The sequence below is a fragment of the Malaclemys terrapin genome, chromosome 7 (genome assembly GCF_027887155.1).
Source record: "Malaclemys terrapin pileata isolate rMalTer1 chromosome 7, rMalTer1.hap1, whole genome shotgun sequence".
Lineage (NCBI taxonomy): Eukaryota > Metazoa > Chordata > Testudines > Emydidae > Malaclemys > Malaclemys terrapin.
Genome location: NC_071511.1, coordinates 53,860,636 through 53,881,892, shown reverse-complemented (window position 1 = coordinate 53,881,892; position 21,257 = coordinate 53,860,636). Strand labels below are relative to the sequence as shown.

Genomic DNA, 21,257 nt, shown 5'->3' with positions numbered 1-21,257 from the left:
TGCTAAGGGTAATCAGGGAAGCGAGGGTACATCTACTACATGTTTGTGGCTTCTGCCCTGCTCCCTATGCTGCTCGCCTGTGTGCGCTTTGGTCCCTACATGGGATATTTTCCTACCATGGGGTGAAGAACAAAGCAGCTCTGCCAGGGAACCTTCGGCAGAGGATTGCCGAGTACCTCTAGGAAACTTTCCTGGAGATCTCTCTGGAGGATTCCCGTGAGACCTTGGTGTGCATCAACACCCTGTTCCGCTGTACTGATTAGCTACACAGGGAAAAGTCCAGCACACAGAAACACAGCCAGCCTCTACATTTCTATACCCTAAACCGACCTCCACTCTACACAAACCACAGCCACTTACCAGGCGTCTCCTCTCCTGCTTCTTGCTCGCCGGAGAGCAACTGCTGAGACTGGCTAGACACCTCTGGAGTGGTGAACAGTTTCTGGTTGCCTGCCCCACCGGACAACCCCCCCCAAGAGCTCCACATTGTCATCTAACTCCACTTTTTTGTCAATTCTTCATCTTCTGGGTTAGGTGCTCTTTCTACCACGTCCAGGCCCGCCGAAGTATCCACGGGGCTCTTGGCGGTGGAGGTGGCATCGCCACCAAGGATAGCTTCCACCTCCTTGTAGAACTGGCAGGTCTTAGGTGCAGCACTGGAGTGACGGTTTGCCTCTCTCACTTGCCTCAGCTCCTTTATCTTCATTCTGCACTGCAGCGTGTCCCAATCATAGCCCCTTTCATACAAGCCTTGAGAAATCTGCCTGTAGGTATCAAAATACCTACAGCTCAAGCGCAGCTGGGACTGCACAGCCTCCTCTCCCCAAATACTGAGCAGATCCAGCAGCTCCGTAGTAGTCCAAGCAGGACAGTGTTTGGTGCGATAACCTGCCATGGTCACCTGGGAAGATGCTATGAGACTTCTCCACGCTGAGCAAACAGGAAATGGAATTTTAAAAATTCCTGGGGCTTCTAATGGGGAGGGGCGGATGGTTGTTTACCTGGCTGCAGGGCAGTGGAGTTCAAACTGCTGACCAGAGTGGTCACGATGGACATTGTGGGACACTTCCTGAGGCCAGTTAAAGCAATAAAATCAAGCGTGGTGTCTTGTCAACAAAAATTTAGAGGAAAAAGCCTTATGTCTTTCATCAGGGTGTTTTTATTTTGTTGCCAAAACAGGCCATTTTTGCTGCCAAAAGTCACCTTGCAGTGTGTACACATTCACTGTTTTGTTGGCAAAAGCTTCCTTTTGTCGACAAAACTTTGTAGTGTAGACAAGGCCTAACGGAGGGAGAAGCCTTGAAGCTGGAGTTGTAATGAGGAACTCTACATTGAAAAATCTTAACCTCATCTTCCAGGGGTTTACAAACTGACAGTCCATATGTAGGTATCCTGCTTAGTTATTTGAAATGGACAGCAAGGGGTAAAGTGTTAGTGAATCACCTGAGAGGTATCTGTTCCTTTCACTGCAGTTTGCACAGAGCCTGTAATGCATAATATCTTCAATTATTATCATCTAATCAACCCTCATAATATCCCTAGGAGGTAGGCAGATAAGTATCTTGACTTTAGCAAAGCTTTTGATACAGTCTCCCACAGTATTTTTGCGAGCAAGTTAAAGAAGTATGGATTGGATGAATGGACTATAAGGTGGATGGAAAGCTGGCTAGATTGTCTGGCTCAACGTAATGCAGATCTTAGCTTAAATTACTTGGGCTCTTCAGCATCTGCATGTGTATAATCACTAAGGGGTTATCTGATTACATGTGTTTTTTTCACAACTGTCAGCTAAGTCCTATACCCACATGAAAAATTCAGCATTTGGGAACATTATGTGCAATTATGACTCTCCTTGAAGGATATTGTGTCCATAAAACACAATACTGCTAGAATCATAGAATATCAGGGTTGGAAGGGACCTCAGGAGGCCATCTAGTCCAACCCCCTGCTCAAAGCAGGACCAATTCCCAACTAAATCACCCCAGCCAGGGCTTTGTCAAGCTTGACCGTAAAAACCTCTAAGGAAGGAGCTATAAGAGGCTTGCTTGCTTATAGACTCTAGGTACACAGACCTGTGCTGCCCTTAATACTGCGTTACTGTGGAGAGCCTTTGTGCTGCATACTAATAACCTGTATTTGTGGTATGTGACATTTTCTCTATGCACATAATAGAATTTGCTGGGAAAAGTCTCTCTCACTCACACATACACACATATTATTGGAACTTACTCTCAGGCACCTGAAGTTTGTCTAATGCCTGCATAAGCCATGAATGTAACAAGCAGCTGTGACACATTCTGAAGCTGTAACTTCCAAAATAAGTGTTGCCCACTATTGATTTGTTTTGAAAGAGAGTAAGGAGACGATTTGCCATTGCTTCCCCACAGTGGAAGCTTTATGGAGCAGACTGAATTTTGCAATTCTTTGTGACTGTCAGCTTGTTTTTGTTTTAGCAGGCAAGAAGAACCCACCATCCAAGGGCAAGGTAGTGCTGACCAACATGAAGATACTGAGCAATGAAGAGAGTCAAACCCAGGGGTTGACAGGAGAGCCACCTGCAGCCATGGACTTTGCAGCAGAATCCAGGCTTCCCAAAGTCGACATCCCATTAGAATGCCAGGGAAATCTGGGCACAAGAGACACCTCTTCAAAACCAGACTATGTGGCCACCCTGTCTGACCTCAGCACCTTAGAGTCCAAGTGCCAGCTTCACAGATGCTCCAAATTTGAATCAGAGGATTCTGGGGTTGAATTGCCAAGTGGAGCCAATTCTCCATCTACACCAACGGGCTCCGAGAAGAGCTTTGTGCTTCACACCAGAGACTCGTCTTGTGACTCCGGAGTGCTCAGCATCTCTTCTTCTCCGGGAATTGACCATGTCATAATGAGAAAGTGTAAAGACATCAGAGAAACCAGCCAGTGTGCTTCAGACAGTGAAAAGCAAGTTGAATATTACAGCCAGGCAGCAGATGTGGTGCAGATCCCTACAGCTTCCCTGGAAGATTTCAGTGACTGTCAGGAGGGAGAAAGTCCTAATAAACTTTTTGGCCAAAGTGAAGGACAATATTTGGAAGAGAAACCCAGGAAAGAGATAGACCTTTCCATTAAAGACACTCCTCCAGCTGCTGCCCACATAGAAGAGCAAAGGCCAATCAGCAACCGTTACAAAGAGACCTTTGGGAGGATGCAAGAACTTCAGCTCCATGGACATCAGCTCAAAAAATATCCCACAAGCGACAGCCTGGATGAGTACATGGATGAGTGCTGTCGATTAAGTGAGGTAAGAAACCAGACATGCAAATTGGAATGCTACACTTGGGATTTTCAAATTAGAATAATAGAATCATAGAATATCAGGGTTGGAAGGGACCTCAGGAGGTCATCTAGTCCAACCCCCTGCTCAAAGCAGGACCAATCCCCAACTAAATCATCCCAGCCAGGACTTTGCTAAGCCTGACCTTAAAAACCTCTAAGGAAAGAGATTCCACCACCTCCCTCGGTAACCCATTCCAGAGTGATCAAAATTAGTCTAAGCTGCACAGGTAAAAATCCCATTGACTTCAATGGGAGCAGAGTTAGGCCAACTCTGAGTGCTTTGGAAACCCCCACTCTAAAGTATTATGGTCTGCAGAGAATTGCAGTTGATTTTACGGGACTGTAATTTACATGAAGTGACATTTTTGAGGAACTTATGAGCATAAGGGCCAGAGCCTCAGCTGGTGAAGATCAACACAGAGTGAATAGCGCTAGCCCAATTTACACCAGCTGAGGCTCTGGCTCAGAGAGTCTTGCACTGAAGGGTAGAGTTGTTGCTGCTATTAAACACACACGCATTTTGAAGGGGTGGTGGAGTGGTGAGCATGCTAGCCCATCTCATGGTATAGTACCACCTGGGATACTATGGGGTGGAGGTCACAGGCCTAGAAATTTGATAATACAATGCAACTTCAGGGCCTGGTCATCTCTATTACTGGAAACAATGGCTCCTTTGTATAGTGAGTGAATGTGGACTAAATGCATGAGAGGAACACTGCAGAGCTGCTTGCATTCACACTTTAAGACAAAGATCCAATTTTAACTAGCGAATATCACACAAGAGCAGCAGAAACCTCAGTGCTTTGAGATCAGCAGGTGGAAGGTGCTGCATATGCATAGAGCAGGGGTCAGCAGCCTTTCAGAAGTGGTGTTCCGAGTCTTCATTTATTCACTCTAATTTAAGGTTTTGCGTGCCAGTAATACATTTTAACGTTTTTAGAAGGTCTCTTTCTATAAGTCTATAATATATAGCTAAACTATTGTTGTATGTAAAGTAAATAAGGTTTTAAAAATGTTTAAGAAGCTTCATTTAAAATTAAATCAAAATGCAGAGCCCCCCAGACCGGTGGCCAGGACCCGGGCAGTGTGAGTGCCACTGAAAATCAGCTCGCATGCTGCCTTTGGCACGCATGCCATAAGTTGCCTACCCCTGGCATAGAGCATTCTCCTCCTCGAAAGCATCGCCAGTTTCACAGACTTATTTGCTTCTCCATCACAGCATAGAATGTGCACCTGCTGAGTCTGAAATGTAGCTAGAAAAGTGTTTCAGTCACTGAGAATAAGAAGACTTTTTGTGCAGCTACTCTTTGTTGGCAAGGGTTTGCTCTAGTGCTTTGCTTTATGTGCTGACAGACTATTGACTTGCTACCTTGTGCATCTGCTTTCAAGATTCAGCAATGAGAAAATATAATCAAGTAATTAATTCTTGAGAGAGAGAGAGAGAGAGAGAGAGAGACCAAAGTGTACTGTGATCAAAAGGAAGGAGCTTTGTGGCCTTGTCAAACAATACTCCTGCAAACACACTGAGCATGCTGAAAGATGCACAATGGAGAAACTCTTCTACTGATGCCCTTCTCCCCCCCAACAGCTCGTCTATTATGCCTAGTCTACACTACGCGGTTAGCTTGATGTACGCTGCCTTGTGCCAACCTAGCCATGGAAATGTCTTCGCTTGAATTTGGCTCTTGCTGACTTAAGTGCCTCTCTACGCTGATTTAGTAATGCCCGAGCAGCGTAGAATCACAGTTGATGTAGTTAGGTCGACGCAATGTCAGTGTAGACACTGCATTTCGTACGTTGACTTGTTACTAGCCTTCAGGAACCATCCCACAATGTCCAATATTCAGGGCTATCTCCAGGCACCAGCGCAGGTGCTTGGGGTGGCCAACACAAAGGGGTGGCATGTCCGGGTCTTCGGCAGCAATTCGGCAGCGGGTCCCTCGGTCCCTCTCGGTCTCTGCTGCCGAATCACTGCCGAAAAATGAAGCGGCAACGGTAGAGCTGCCACCGAAGTGCCGACGATCGGAGCTTTTTTTTTTTTTCCCGCCGCTCGGGGCAGCAAAAATGCTGGAGCTGGCCCTGCTCACATTGACAATACAATCGATAAAAGCATTCCTGGCGAGGACATGCACTGTCAACACAAGAAGCCAAAGTGTGCACACACAAGTGATTTAATAACTGCAGTGGCTGTCTACTGCTGTAAGTTAGGTAGACAATTTTATAGTGTAGACATGGCCTTAGACAAGCACCAGAGCAGTGCTAAGGCCTGCCACTTGCCTAATTCTCATTGATTCTAGTGAGGGTTGGGTCTCTAAATCCCTTTGAGATCTGGCTTTAAGCACCCATGCCAAGATTTTCAAGTGTGACTAGTGGTTCTGGGTGCCTCCATTTTTGGGGGGTGCAAATTGAGACACTAAAGGGACCTGAGATTTCAGAAAGTGCTGTGCATCCACTCTATCAAAATCTGGCCCCAGGAGGTGTCTCATGTTGGGCACCCTAAATCACTAATCAATTTGCAGGAATCTTAGTCTTTAAACTTAGATTGTGAGGTCTTTGGGGCAATCGTCTCATGATGTGTGTGCACAGAACCTAGCACAATGGGGCCTCCAATAAACAGACTGCATTTAAAATGAAAGGTAGTGATGGATCCGGGCCTTAGCCTACACCCGCACTTTCCCCACCACTTAGGTGCTGTACACATACATAGTAAACACACTTTATTTGGAACCCTCCTAAAGATATTGTCTGTTGACCTCTAAGATCTGTACTCAAACCTTCCAGCTATCTCCTGTCTCCATAATGAGCCAGACAGTCCTGAACATTGAGGAAGTTCATAACAGACTGACCCACAGGATCCAGCTATGTCATGGCATACTTGCAGAGAAATCAGATAAAAATATCAAATACTCCTGCTAGACAGTTGCACTGTAACACTACTTTATTTTTTAGAATCTAGAATAACAACACACAGTAATCAAAAGCAGAGACACAAAGCTGGATACTTCCTGAGGCAGAGAGGCCCAGCTCTCCCCACCTTATTCTAGGCTGACTGCCTGCTTGCTTCAGCTCCCTAGCCTGCAGGTAGACCAGGAAACAGCCCCCGACCCCTGCCCACTCTTAAAGTGACAACTTGCAATTCCAACAGTCCTCAATAAAAGACAGGTTCCCCCCTTTGATGTACACAGCATACATGCCATGTGGTAGGACTGAACAGCCCCTTGCTCCCTGGAGCTAACTGCCTTCTCTCACAAGACACCAATATAAAAACACATTAAGCAATATTTTCTAAAGTAACAGAGGCCTACTAGTTGGGTGGATCTTTCAAAAGGGGCTGGCACAGTTCCAGCTTGGGGCAAGGAGCTGAGGGGCGGCTACAAGAGCAGGAGAGTTCTGCAAAAACTGGGGTGGTGACCCCATCTGACAACCACATTAACTGTCTGAAAAGTACTTTTAATCCTTTGTGAAATGGAGCCTCAGTTTCCCACTAAAGGGAGCATTGACATAAACCCAAGAGTAAATTCTAAAGAGGCTTAAGAGGAAATGAAGCTGTCTCTTTGGTTTGTTCTTCTTTTTTAATATCTTCACTGGCTGAATGGTGAAGCTCTAAGTCAATGCCCAGAAGCTAATTTTTTGTAGCTGTACGAATGCAGCAGTGATTTATGCTAGAAGAGGGTACAGTGCATATTAATGGAGCAGATAAATACTACAGCATGTCAAGAACAGCAGCTACTAGAACTAGGATGATGCAAGATAGGCCATAAGGCAGGTTTTGTACAACAAATGGAGGATGGATTGAAAACCTTTTAAAAGCCATGGCCCAGATGTTCAGCTGCTCTAAGTAATGTACTCTCACTGAAGATTATATTTATACCAAGTGAGCCTGTGGCTCCCGACCTCTGTTTTGTTGATCAAGGCTCCCTGGATACAACATGGAGCTCAGGATCCAAACTCCACTCTAGATCCAGACTGACCCAAATGTCCTTTAAATGCAAGCTCCTGGTTAGAAAGATACCACCAGTGGGCATTCCAGGGTATCCTTATCTGCTTGACTAGCCTGGCAAAGTGAGCCCTCTATTGTCGGGCCAATTCTAAATAGAATGAGGGGGTTGGTTTGGTTCTTCTATTTCATGCTGGTGAAAAGTGCCAGAATGACAGTCCTGCACCTCCATGTAGCCACAGGACAAGCATAGTCTGGGTAGCAGCAACCCAAGCGTACTCTCTTCTGCAAACCTTCCTTGGAGGGACCACCTCAGTCTCCATGGCCTGTTCATTCAGCTACTGCAACTGCCAATATAGGGGTAGCTGTGGTGGTAGTGTTTGTGATGTGGACACTTGTCCACTGAGAAGTGAGCTGCAAGCCATCAAACAGCCATATCAGATGGTGATAAATTTGACTGGATTCATCTCTCAAGCTGATTACAGTGTTACCAATTCCCTGAGTCAACTCAGTCCCTTGGAATATTTCTCTTTAGATACTGGTATGGTACAGAAAGAAGGAGAAAGCCACAGGAGGCCATCACAGTCAAGTACCACTTCCATAGCATGGGTGTGCCATGCAGAGGAAGCTGCAAGCTATCAGTGAGCATGGTTGTTTCTGGAAAGCAACGTAAAATACAGGGTGGGGAAGATTAGAAAAGTACAGAATGATTCCTCTGCTTCCTGTTATTCAGGAGTCTTAACAAAGCCGTCAGCTTCCACTGACAAGTGTTTTCCAGTCAGCCTATGACATCACTAATTGAGTATTTCAAGCCCAGGATGTGCTGTTTGCAATAACATTCCAGGGCTGTTGAAATGTTGCCTTGCACATTCTTTCGGATCCTGGAGTGCTGTGGGTAAAAGAGCCACACGCCATAGAAAGGGTAAGCCAAGCAAGGAGCAGAGGAGAATCGAAGCCTGTAGTAAGAGCACAGCCTCCAAACTAATCCTGCCTGAGAGTAGGAACAAGATGACACCTATTATTATGTTAGTACCTGATGACCCTGAGCTTGATTGGGGCCCTACTGTGGGGGTGCTGTATAAACCCCAATGATGGACATTCTGTGCCCGAAGAGCTTACAGTCCCAAGAGACAAGAACGGAAATGGGTGGCAGAGCCAGGATTAGAATCCAAGTGTTCTGACTCCCCGTGCAGTTCAATGCCCTATCTGCCGGCCCACACTTCTTTCCCAGAGGGCTACAAATTCATTGGTTTTACTATCTTCAGACACACCCACATATTTGACTCTGTTTTCTGGGAAGTAAGAGAGCAGAAGCACTACAGCTCACTGCTGTGGACGGTGCCTAGCACTTGACTTTGCTTGCATCCATTTGTAGCCTTCACTCAAATTCGTCCTAACACGCAACACACCACACAAAGTTTACAAGTCTTGTGTGACCTTTATATATCTAGCTCAGGACTCCAGAACATCCTCCCTTTGGAGACCAGGAAAAGCCTCCCCATGCCAACTTCAGATCATGCCATAAGATCCAGCTCTTCCCCATAGCACTCTCCAAAGAGCCATAATGGAAGAAAATCCCAGGGCATGCACCAAATTAACAGCCCATGATTGAGCCCAGAGCAGGACAGAGCACTGATGAGATACTCACAATCATGAGTCCTGATTACACCTAGATTAGGCAAGGGAGGCCCCTGTCCCCTGGCAGCACCAACTGCACTTAAACCTCTTACAGCACCTATATACCAGCCACAGGTGGTAGGCAAATAGCTAGAGACTGAGGGACAGATTTGCAGCTCATGTAGCTCCACCAACGTCCAAAGAGCTAGGGTGAGTTGCACCCAACCCACTGGTGATCTTGCCCAGAAACTGTAACTATCATCTTAAACATTTTCCCTATGGATGCTCAGCCCTGCATTTTCAGATATTTATGACCTCATTTTAAAAACAAGGGCCAGATCCAAAGGACTATGTTGATTAACACTAGCTGAGGATCGGGCACCCAAATGTTAGTGATCAATGGCTCCATGTCTAGTTGGCAGTCGGTATCAAGTGAAGTGCCCCAAGGGTCAATCCTGGGGCTGATTTTGTTCAATATCTTCATTAATGATCTGGACGATGGGGTGGACTGCACCTGCAAGTATGCAGATGACACTAAACTGGAAGGAATGGTAGATACACTGGAGGGTAGGGATAGGATACGGAGGGACCTAGACAAATTAGAGGATTAGGCCAAAAGAAATCTGATGAGGTTCAACAAGGACAAATGCAGAGTCCTGAACTTAGGATGGAAGAATCCCATGCACTGCTACAGACTAGGGACCGTGTGGCTAGGCAGCAGTTCTGCAGAAAAGGACCTAGGGCTTACAGTGGACAAGAAGCTGGATATGAGTCAACAGTGTGCCCTTGGTGCCAAGAAGGCTAATGGCATTTTGGGCTGTATAAGTAGGGGCATTGCCAGCAGATCGAAGGATGTGATCATTCCCCTCTATTCGGCATTGGTGAGGCCTCATCTGGAGTACTGTGTCCAGTTTTGGGTCCCACACGACAAGAAGGATGTGGAAAAATTGGAAAGAGTCCAGCAGAGGGCAAAAAAAATGATTAGGGGGCTGGAGCACATGACTTATGAGGAAAGGCTGAGGGAACTGGGATTGTTTAGTCTGCAGAAGAGAAGAATAGGGGCGATTTGATAGCTGCTTTCAACTATCTGAAAGGGGGTTCCAAAGAGGAGGGATCTAGACTGTTCTCAGTGGTACCAGATGACAGAACAAGGAGTAATGGTCTCAAGTTGCAGTGCGGGAGGTTTAGGTTGGATATTAGGAAAAACTTTTTCACTAGGAGGGTGGTGAAGCACTGGAATGGGTTACCTAGGGAGGTAGTGGAATCTCCTTCTGTCAAGGTTCCTTCCCCACTCTGAACTCTAGGGTATACATGTGGGCACCTGCATGAGAACCTCTAAGCTTAACTACCAGCTTAGATCTGGTTTTGCTGCCACCACCCAAATTATTTATGAGTTTTTTGGGAAACTCTGTCTACCTCCCCCCAAGAATATCTCCCTCCCAAGTACTATAACCTTTCCCTGGGTAGTCTTGAGAGATTTTTCCACCAATTTCCTGGTGAACATCGATCCAAACCCTTGGATCTTAAAACAAGGGAAAATCAATCAGGTTCTTAAAAAGAAGGCTTTTAATTAAAAAAAGAAAGGTGAAAAATCATCTCTGTAAAATCAGGATGGAAAATAACTTTACAGGGTAATCAGATTCAAAGAGCCCAGAGGAACTCTTTTGGTTTTCGTGATATTTGAAAGTACAGCAATTAAATTATATAGAACTGAAAGGGCTCCACTGTAGCGTTTTGTCTTGATTTCAAGCAGATACTTTAACTGGGAGGTAAAGACATGAACTGCTGCAGCAGTAGTGAACCCTCGTACCAGTGGCTCCGTTAGATAGATGGCTACAAAACCAAACCGAAGGAGACATAAAGACAACTGTATAATCCCTGAAAGCAAGGTTCAAAGTTACAGCAAACAGAGGTAAACCCTCTAGCAAAAGGAACATTTACAAGTTGAGAAAACAAAGATAAAACTAACACGCCTTGCCTGGCTGTTACTTACAAGTTTGAAATATGAGAGACTTGTTCAGAAAGATTTGGAGAGCATGGATTGATGTCTGGTCCCTCTTAGTCCCAAGAGCGAACAACCCGCAAAACAAAGAGCACAAACAAAAGCCTTCCCCCCACCAAGATTTGAAAGTATCTTGTCCCCTTATTGGTCCTTTGGGTCAGGTGTCAGCCAGGTTACCTGAGCTTCTTAACCCTTTACAGGTAAAAGGATTTTGGTGTCTCTGGCCAGGAGGGATTTTATAGTATTGTACACAGGAGGGCTGTTACCCTTCCCTTTATAGTTATGACACCTTCCTTAGAGGTTTTTAAAGTCAGGCTTGACAAAGCCCTGGCTGGGATGATTTAGTTGGGGATTGGTCCTGCTTTGAACAGGACTTTGGACTAGATGACCTCCTGAGGTCCCTGCCAACCCTGATAGTCTATTATTCTATGATTCTATGTTTAGGGCTCGGTGAGGAGGTGTAGGCCAGCTTCTGTTCTCAGTCTAAATCTGGAATAATGCCATTGAATTCACAGTGGAGTTGGATCCTCAGCTGGTGTAAATCAGCATAGCTCTGTTGAAGTCAATGGAGCCATGTTGATTTACACCAGCATAGGATCTGGCCCACTCAGTATTTAAGCCAATGTATCTGAAAGCAGGATCTGGTCCCCTCTAAATTCCCAAAACTCAGCTGTTTTTTATTTTGCCCCTTGTCCACCCATCCCTGTCTCCTCACACCAGAACAGCAGTGGATATATTTTTTAATGCTGTATGTTTATCACCATGCCAAAAATGATTTTTGCGCAAACATTATAAAAAAACAATCACCTTCAGGTAGGAATAATGGAAAACTTCAGCCCTGATGATGAACATTTCAAGGAAGCTAGAGTCATATGGAATTGGAAGGAGGGGACTTGCAATGGAATCTGTTTTGTAATCATACAGTGGCACAACAACAGTGAACTAGCCTAGCTCTCTCTCTAGACTTTAGAAAGATTGACCCCAGGATGTCATACAGCAGGTTCCGAGCAGCATGCTGCATGAGCCAGATGACGATATTTAGGGAGTGTTGCTTAAATATTTCCAATCTATTGAAAGAAATTCCGGGAAAGGCCACATGGTGTTTCTTGCTGAGCAACCATTAGGGAGGTAACTTGCTCTATTGCCCAATCAAAAACTTTCTGTACTTGACATCAGTTCTGTCAGTTTCAGGCACATCAAAAATTAACTGAGACATAACCCTAATCCAAATCGTGTGTATTGCACAGCAGTGCAGCGAAGGTACCTGTTTCCAGGTATATACCCCACTGCCGAAGGACAGAGGCAGTGAACTTGCATTGTAACTGCAGGGCAGTTGCAATAAATTTAGGGTTTACCTGATGCTTAAAATCCTTCAGTCCTCATTTTCTCCTCTGGTAAACTAATATTTTGGGATCACTGGGAGCTATTAGCAAAGAGAGGGATTGAAAACTAAAGGCCTGTTCAAAGCCCTTTAAAGAAAGCCTTCTAATGATTTCAAGAGGCTTTGGATCTGACCTTAAATACCCATAAAAGCAGAATGTTTAATTTCTGCTGGCAGGAGTAGCAGGCCCTGTGTACTAGGGTGTTAGATAAATCATCTTTTCTTCATTTGCATTTGCTAGGATAGCTATAGGTTGATGCTAATCACTTAAATTGAAGATTACCCAAGAGGATAACTCAGATTACCTGCACTCTGAAGAATTGTTTGGGAATCTGAGTGGCCAGCATGCCAGCCGAGTTGGATCTGATCTTTAATCTGATTTAGATCCTCAACTGGGTTGTCACTTTAGCTCCATGGACCTCTCACGGCGTGGCTAGAGCACACTGCACTGCAGCTATTCTCTCCTTCCCAGGGCCCACAAGGGCTCATAGGCAGCAGAGCATTAGTTTTAGCACCCTAAGGGTGCTGCCATAAGGTCACCATCTCAGAGTGCCCCCCACCCTTGGCTTCCCCATCTCCAGGGCTCAGTTAGGCTAACAAAACCCACTAATATGCAGATCTCAGATCACAAAATAAAGTTCAATGCCATAACTCAAAAGATTCTGGCTCCTCCCCTTCTGTGACTCCAGGTTCTTCACCAGTCTCATTCATCCTTCAGCCTGGAGGGTTCAGCCCCAGAAGCCCCTGCTAGAGTTCAAATGAGCCAAAGGAAAGATCCACATTAATAGCGTCCGCCCACCCTGGGCTTATTGTTATTATCATAGACCTCCTAGGATATCTCCCCGTTCCCCTGGACATTCCTCTGGCTCTGGCATCAGCAGTCATCCGGGTCTCCCTGCACCTGGACTATTCTCCTTCTTCCTGGCTCCCAAGACTCTTTATATATCTCTTGATTAGGGTTGCCAACCCTCCAGGATTGTCCTGGAGGCGTCAGGATTACATCATATGATGAAATCTCCAGGAATTGGTCCAACCAAAGTTGGCAACCCTACTCTTGAGCCTAGGTGCTACCCTGCCTGCTAATTGGGCCTAGCCAGGGCACACCTGCTCAGTCACAGGAGGACTAAGATCCTCTCCTTTAAAGGGGCGCAATCACCCTGGGACAGTTGCTCTGACTTGCACTGAGGGCCAGGTAGACCCCTGGCTGCCCCATAGCATAAGGAGCACCAATGCACGGCTTCCCATGAGCCCAGGAAAGGAGAGAATAGCTGTAATGCAGTGTGCTCCAGCCACATCCCTGTAGGTCAATGGAGGTAGGGCAATTTACCCCAGCTGAGAATCTAAGCCAGTTGGCTCCTGATCCCTTCCTGCCCCAAGCATACAGTATGTGAGCATCATACTGTGTCAAAGACAACCTCTTTCTTTCCCTTAATGATTTTACAAACAAAACAAAAAACAATAGAATATTTCAACTGACATATTATGCACTACTACGATATGGTAGGAAGTAAATATAAAAATGGCGGGAAAGTCCTAGCAAAAAAATAAATTTGGAAAAATTTCCCAAACTGAAGTTTTTCAGGAAATTTCAGCGATATTTGGTTGTGTTCTGATTTGGACCAAAACCCGTTTTCAGAGTGTCAAAATTTCCTGCAAACTACAAATTTCAAGTGTCAACCAGATCTAATGCCCAGCAATTTTGAGGAGCCCATCTTGAGGCTTAAAGGAGCCTGATTTCAGAGGGTGGGTGCTCAGCACTTTCTGAAAATTAGGTGTCTCAAGTTGGGCACCCAAAAATCACTAGTCATTTTTGAAAATTGTGGCTAGAGTCCATAGAACACAGGATTTTTTCTTTTTTTCTGAATGGAACACATTGATTCTGTGTTCTCTGAATGCTCTTGGATCCCTGTCTCCCTCCTGCTGCACAGATGTTTTAAAGATACATTTTTTATATTGGAGCAAAATCCAACCTGACTCCTTTTTTAATAGTTCTGTCCACAAAAGAGTGCTACAAATCATAAGGAAAGTGAGCTACTATTCCTCATTTATTTAGTGTCACATTATTTAATATGATTTCACAGGATTTACGTCATGGACTCAGAGCTAAAACCATCTGAACATAAGACCAGATTTTATAAATAACATTGTATCATTGTTTATTTAAAAATAACCCTGACGCTGATTATTTTTTGAACCCACCAAGAACCTTTTGACATAATGGAAAGACAGGAAGAGACCCGAGGTTTGTATTTCCCCCTGAAAATGTGTACTGCTATGAGAAAAGACACAGAGTGAGCTTCCCACTTTTGTAGAGGCAACTAACTTTCTGACGTAAGATAAACTTTAAAGCAGAGCTTTTATAAAAATCTGGGTTTATTTTACTTACTGATATCACATGCCCATCGACAGGCAGAGCCAATGTGTAAATGAGTTTCTGTGTGTATTTGTTAGTGGGATGTTCAACAGATTAATCTTACAATAAATATGACTAATGCGTTTGCCAGACAAGGCAGCCAGATGCAGAAAATGCAACTGGACAAAATTTTTGCCTTTCTTCTGACACTACCGTCTCACGCTGGCACCAGAGTGGCCCCTCTGCTGAGTGACTGTGGAATTGTGGGGCCTTCAAGTCAGCTTCCCAGTGGAAGAGAAATCAATAATGCATAATCCGGTTGTAGTCTGAGTCTATTTTGTTACATAGTGTGAAATAGAAGCAGTCACAAACAGCATGCTGACAATCCCCTCTTCCAGAAGTTACAGCTTACCCACCAATGCTTGCTTCAAGCTGCTCTGGCCCAAGAATTGCCACCAAATATAGAGAATACAGCAGAGGACAAACCTTTGCTATTGGTTACGGTGTCTCCCAAAGGAGAACGGCATAACAAAACATAACAATAATACAGCATTTCGTCCAAAGACTGAACATTTACTCACATGCTAAGAAATGGAACATGTAAGTCTATGTGTATGTCAAAGGGTATGCCTCCTCTGTAGTGACCCCCTATTGGCCAAATGTGGCTCTGCAGCCCATTGCCTCAGTTTCCCTTTCAAAGTCCCAGGAATAATCCATAGAGATTTATATACAATAACAAACATTTTTCTTGGGGACTGGTTTGTTAACATATAAAGCAAAGTAAACCCAAAGCAAAGTCTCTTCCAGCTATTCCTTTCACAGTCTGCCACGGCCCCTTCTCCTCTCTGAGGTCTGGCTGGCTCCAAGCCTCTCCTCCAGGCACACTTTTGAGCCATTTCAGGGCTCTATCCCTCAACCCACCCTAGATACATCCGTTCCTAGCCTGTAGTCTCTCCTCTTTGCAGTCAGGGTGTTGCACAGGACTATTTGTGCCAGTGTTTCTGGACTCGCAGCCATTCCTCTAGCAGCTTCCTTCAGGAGCCCTTTTCAGCAACTCCCCCAGCTGCTGTCTTTCCCTTCATGAGGCCAAGGTGCCTTCTTTTAAGCCCAGTTGGGTGGCAGGTAATTAGTCACAAATGCACTGCCCTCCACCCCCATTAAAGGGGCCAGTCACCCTGTGACAGTGGAATAGACTCATATAATTCTTGCCATAACCATATAGGGGGCCTAATCCTGCATACTTTCCTCAAGACAAACGCCCATTGCCACCTGGGTAAGGCGCTCAGGGGACCTGATCCAAAGTCTGCTGGAGCCAATGGAAAGACTCCTGTTGACTTCAGTGGCTTGAGTTAGGCCCAGAATGAAGTTCACTGCCTAACTGGTGACATGAGGCTAAATCAGCAGTGACGTAGATGTTGGCATAGGTTACATACCTGGAGCCTGGTTCTCTGTCGCCTTCGACATTGTGTCCTTGTCCATACTCCTATGCCATGCCACCCAATCAGACTTCCCTACTCACTTACACTGGGGGTATGTCTTCCACCCACTCTGCATAGCTGCAAATGACTCTGCAAGGTGCAAAGGCAGCAGAGATCTTGTCCCCCAGACTAGGTTAGTCCCAGAGTGGCAAAGCACTGTAGCTTGCACTGACTAAGCAGTAGTTCTGCAGAAAAGGACCTGGGGATTACAGTGGATGAGAAGATGGATATGGGTCAGCAGTTTGGCCTTATTGCCAAGAAGCCTAATGGCATATTGGGCTGCATTAGTAGGAGCATTGCCAGCAGATCGAGGGAAATGATTATTCCCCTCTATTCGGCACTGGCAAGGCCACATCTGGAGTACTGTGTCCACTTTTGGACCCCCCCACAACAGAAAGGGTGTGGACAAATTGGAAACAGTCCAGCGGAGAGCAACGAAAATTATCAGGGGTCTGGGGCACATGACTTACGAGGAGAGGCTGAGGGAACTGGGCTTGTTTAGTCTGCAGAACAGAAGTGTGAGGGAGGATTTCATAGCAGCCTTCAACTACCTGAAGTGGGGGGGGAGGTTTCAAAGAGAATGGTTGGATATTAGGAAACACTATTTCATTAGGAGGGTGGTGAAGCACTGGAATGCGTTACCTAGGGAGATGGTGGAATCTCTATCCTTAGAGGTTTTTAAAGCCCAGCTTGACAAAGCCCTGGCTGGGATGATTTAGTTGGTGTTGGTCCTGCTTTGAGCAGGGGATTGGACTAGATGACCTCTGAGGTCTCTTCCGACCCTAATCTTCTGTGATTCTATGATCAGACATTTGGTGGGGCCCAAACTCAGCCCCGATGCAGACAGATTCAACTCACATTGATGTCAATGGGCTAAATTCCTCCAGGGTGCAGCTCTATTGATTTCAGTGGAGCTACATCAGGGATGAATTTGGCCCCAGGAGTGTAATGACATACATTGTAGGCCCAGATTCTCACTTATGCTATGGGACTTTTACACCACTCTGGTAGAGTAGCCATGGGTGTAAATTAAATATATGGAGTTCATATGAGCAACTAGTAGTTTGGCTGCCCACTGGAATCCGCTCCATCTGAATCTTGAGCCTGAAGGGTTGGGCTGGAAATAGCCTCTCTCCCTGCTTTTCCAGTTCATGCAGCAATGCCGTAAAATGAGGCATCTTGGGGCTATGATAAGGTGAGATTACTCCTTAGGTAGCATTGAAAACGGGTACCCAGAAATCACCTACTACAGGACAGGCCCAACAAGGACAATAACAGAACACCACTGGCCATCACATACAGCCCCCAGCTAAAACCTCTCCAGCGCATTATCCACGATCTACAACCTATCCTGGAAAATGATCCCTCACTCTCACAGACCTTGGGAGGCAGGCCAGACCTCGCTTACAGACAACCCCCCAACCTGAAGCAAATACTCACCAGCAACTACACACCACACCACAGAAACACCAACCCAGGAACCAATCCCTGTAGCAAACCTCGTTGCCTACTCTGTCCCCATATCTACTCTGGCGACACCATCAGAGGACCCAACCACATCAGCCACACCATCAAGGGCTCATTCACTTGCACATCTACTAATGTTATATATGCCATCATGTGCCAGCAATGCCCCTCTGCCATGTACATTGGCCAAACCGGACAGTCCCTCCACAAAAGAATAAATGGACACAAATCGGACATCAGGAATGGTAACATACAAAAGCCAGTAAGTGAACACTTCAATCTCCCTGGTCATTCTATTACAGATTTAAAAGTCACTATCATTGAATGAAAAAACTTCAGAAACAGACTTCAAAGAGAAACAGCAGAACTAAAATTCATTTGCAAATTTAACACCATTAATCTGGGCTTGAATAGGGACTCAGAGTGGCTGGCTCATTACAGAAGCAGCTTTTCCTCTCCTGGAATTGACACCTCCTCATCTATTATTGGGAGTGGACTACATCCACCCTGATTGAATTGGCCCTGTCAACACTGGTTCTCCACTTGCGAAGTAACTCCCTGCTCTCCATGTGTCAATATATAATGCCTGCATCTGTAACTTTCACTCTATGCATCTGAAGAAGTGAGGTTTTTATCCACGAAAGCTTATGCCCAAATAAATCTGTTAGTCTTTAAGGTGCCACCAGACTCCTTGTTGTTATTGAAAATCTTAGCACTGCTGGGGAGACAGATGGGGGTGCAGCGTGGGCTGAAAAAAGTGAACCAAACAGACTTTTTCTAATCTGAAAGATAAGGTTAGGGGTTGGGATAAAGGCCTGGGCCAGTTCTCATTTTAACCACACTGCCCGCCAGGTGTATTTTTGATGGCCTGTGAAACTGTAACAGGAGAGGTAGGGCAATAGCTGCTCGGAATGATTTTGCCACTGTTGGCCTGTGCTCTGAATGACTTTATCATTGCAGGTGAACCAAGGGAACACCAAGGCTCTTGGCTCTGGCCTGGGGTATCTGGAACACATCTGTCAGCTGATAGAGAAAATCGGGCAGCTGCAGGAGCACAATCTGCGACTCCAAAAGCAAGTGTGCAGTTTGCAGAAGGAGCAGAAGATGAGCCAGATAAAGGAGGTAAGAACAGATAATCAGGTGCTGTCTGGGCTAGGGGAAAATGCTGCCAACCTCAGCCCTAGCATGAGGGTATAAAACCCCAAAGCAGGGGATATAACTCCCTAAGTTTCACCCAAAGATGGTTTCATATGGGGGTGGGGGTGTTAATCGGGTCCAAGGACTACAAGGTGAGCATGGGTGATGGAGGAGACCGGCAGCCAGAGGCTATGCACCAGGACTATACCCTGCCCAAATAACAGAGTTCAACTCATCCTTGGGTGCTTTTATGCATAGAATCATAGAATCATAGAATATCAGAGTTGGAAGGGACCTCAAGAGGTCATCTAGTCCAACCCCCTGCTCAAAGCAGGACCAATTCCCAGCTAAATCATCCCAGCCAGGGCTTTGTCAAGCCGGGCCTTAAAAACCTCCAAGGAAGGAGACTCCACCACCTCCCTAGGTAACGCATTCCAGTGTTTCACCACCCTCCTAGTGAAATAGTTTTTCCTGATATCCAACCTGGACCTCCCCCACTGCAACTTGAGACCATTGCTCCTTGTTCTGTCATCTGCCACCACTGAGAACAGCCGAGCTCCATCCTCTTTGGAACCCCCCTTCAGGTAGTTGAAGGCTGCTATCAAATCCCCCCTCATTCTTCTCTTCTGGAGACTAAACAATCCCAGTTCTCTCAGCCTCTCCTCATAAGTCATGTGCTCCAGACCCCTAATCATTTTTGTTGCCCTCCGCTGGACTCTTTCCAATTTTTCCACATCCTTCTTGTAGTGTGGGGACCAAAACTGGACACAGTATTCCAGATGAGGCCTCACCAATGTCGAATAAAGGGGAACGATCACGTTCCTCGATCTGCTGGCAATGCCCCTACTTATACAGCCCAAAATGCCGTTAGCCTTCTTGGCAACAAGAGCACACTGTTGACTCATATCCAGCTTCTTATCCACTGTGACCCCTAGGTCCTTTTCAGCAGAACTGCTACCTAGCCATTCGGTCCCTAGTCTGTAGCAGTGCATGGGATTCTTCCGTCCCAAGTGCAGGACTCTGCACTTGTCCTTGTTGAACCTCATCAGGTTTTTTTCTGCCCAATCCTCTAATTTGTCTAGGTCCCTCTGTATCCGATCCCTACCCTCTAGTGTATCTACCACGCCTCCTAGTTTAGTGTCATCTGCAAACTTGCTGAGAGTGCAGTCCACACCATCCTCCAGATCATTAATAAAGATATTAAACAAAACCGGCCCCAGGACCGACCCTTGGGGCACTCCACTTGAAACCGGCTGCCAACTAGACATGGAGCCATTGATCACTACCTGTTGAGCCCGACGATCTAGCCAGCTTTCTATCCACCTTACAGTCCATTCATCCAGCCCATACTTCTTTAACTTGGTGGCAAGAATACTGTGGGAGACAGTATCAAAAGCTTTGCTAAAGTCAAGGAATAACACATCCACTGCTTTCCCCTCATCCACAGAGCCAGTTATCTCATCATAGAAGGCAATTAGGTTAGTCAGGCACGACTTCCCCTTCGTGAATCCATGCTGACTGTTCCTGATCACTTTCCTCTCCTCTAAATGTTTCATAATTGATTCCTTGAGGACCTGCTCCATGATTTTTCCAGGGACTGAGGTGAGGCTGACTGGCCTGTAGTTCCCCGGATCCTCCTTCTTCCCTTTTTTAAAGATGGGCACTACATTAGCCTTTTTCCAGTCATCTGGGACCTCCCCCGATCGCCATGAGTTTTCAAAAATAATGGCTAATGGCTCTGCAATCTCACCCGCCAACTCCTTTAGCACCCTCGGATGCAGCGCATCCGGCCCCATGGACTTGTGCACGTCCAGTTTTTCTAAATAGTCCCGAACCACTTCTTTCTCCACAGAGGGTTGGTCACCTTCTCCCCATGCTGTACTGCCCAGTGCAGCAATCTGGGAGCTGACCTTGTGCGTGAAGACAGAGGCAAAAAAATCATTGAGTACATTAGCTTTTTCCACATCCTGGGTCACTAGGTTGCCTCCCTCATTCAGTAAGGGGCCCACACTTTCCTTGATTTTCTTCTTGTTGCTAACATACCTGAAGAAACCCTTCTTGTTACTCTTAACATCTCTTGCTAACTGCAACTCCAAGTGTGATTTGGCCTTCCTGATTTCACTCCTGCACGCCTGAGCAATATTTTTATACTCCTCCCTGGTCATTTGTCCAATCTTCCACTCCTTATAAGCCTCCTTTTTGCGTTTAAGATCAGCAAGGATTTCACTGTTTAGCCAAGCTGGTCGCCTGCCATATTTACTATTCTTTCTACACATCGGGATGGTTTGTTCCTGCAACCTCAATAAGGATTCTTTAAAATACAGCCAGCTCTCCTGGACCCCTTTGCCCTTCATGTTATTCTCCCAGGGGATCCTGCCCATCTGTTCCCTGAGGGAGTCAAAGTCTGCTTTTCTGAAGTCCAGGGTCCGTATTCTGCTGCTCTCCTTTCTTCCTTGTGTCAGGATCCTGAACTCGACCATCTCATGGTCACTGCCTCCCAGGTTCCCATCCACTTTTGCTTCCCCTACTAGTTCTTCCCTGTTTGTGAGCAGCAGGTCAAGAAAAGCTTT

General features: G+C 45.9%; 1 protein-coding gene across 3 annotated transcripts in view; it reads left to right on the top strand.

Annotated features, from left to right (window-relative positions):
* The window catches only part of LOC128840822 (uncharacterized), a 72,275-nt gene that overhangs the window by 19,168 nt on the left and 31,850 nt on the right, over positions 1-21,257 (top strand). For 2 of the 3 annotated variants that reach the window (XM_054035266.1, XM_054035268.1), the window contains exons 2-3: positions 2,454-3,280; positions 18,511-18,672. In XM_054035266.1, coding sequence (XP_053891241.1) covers positions 2,454-3,280; positions 18,511-18,672 — 989 coding nt within the window. The remainder of the gene's footprint in view (positions 1-2,453; positions 3,281-18,510; positions 18,673-21,257) is intronic. The other variant, XM_054035269.1, reaches the window with a different exon arrangement.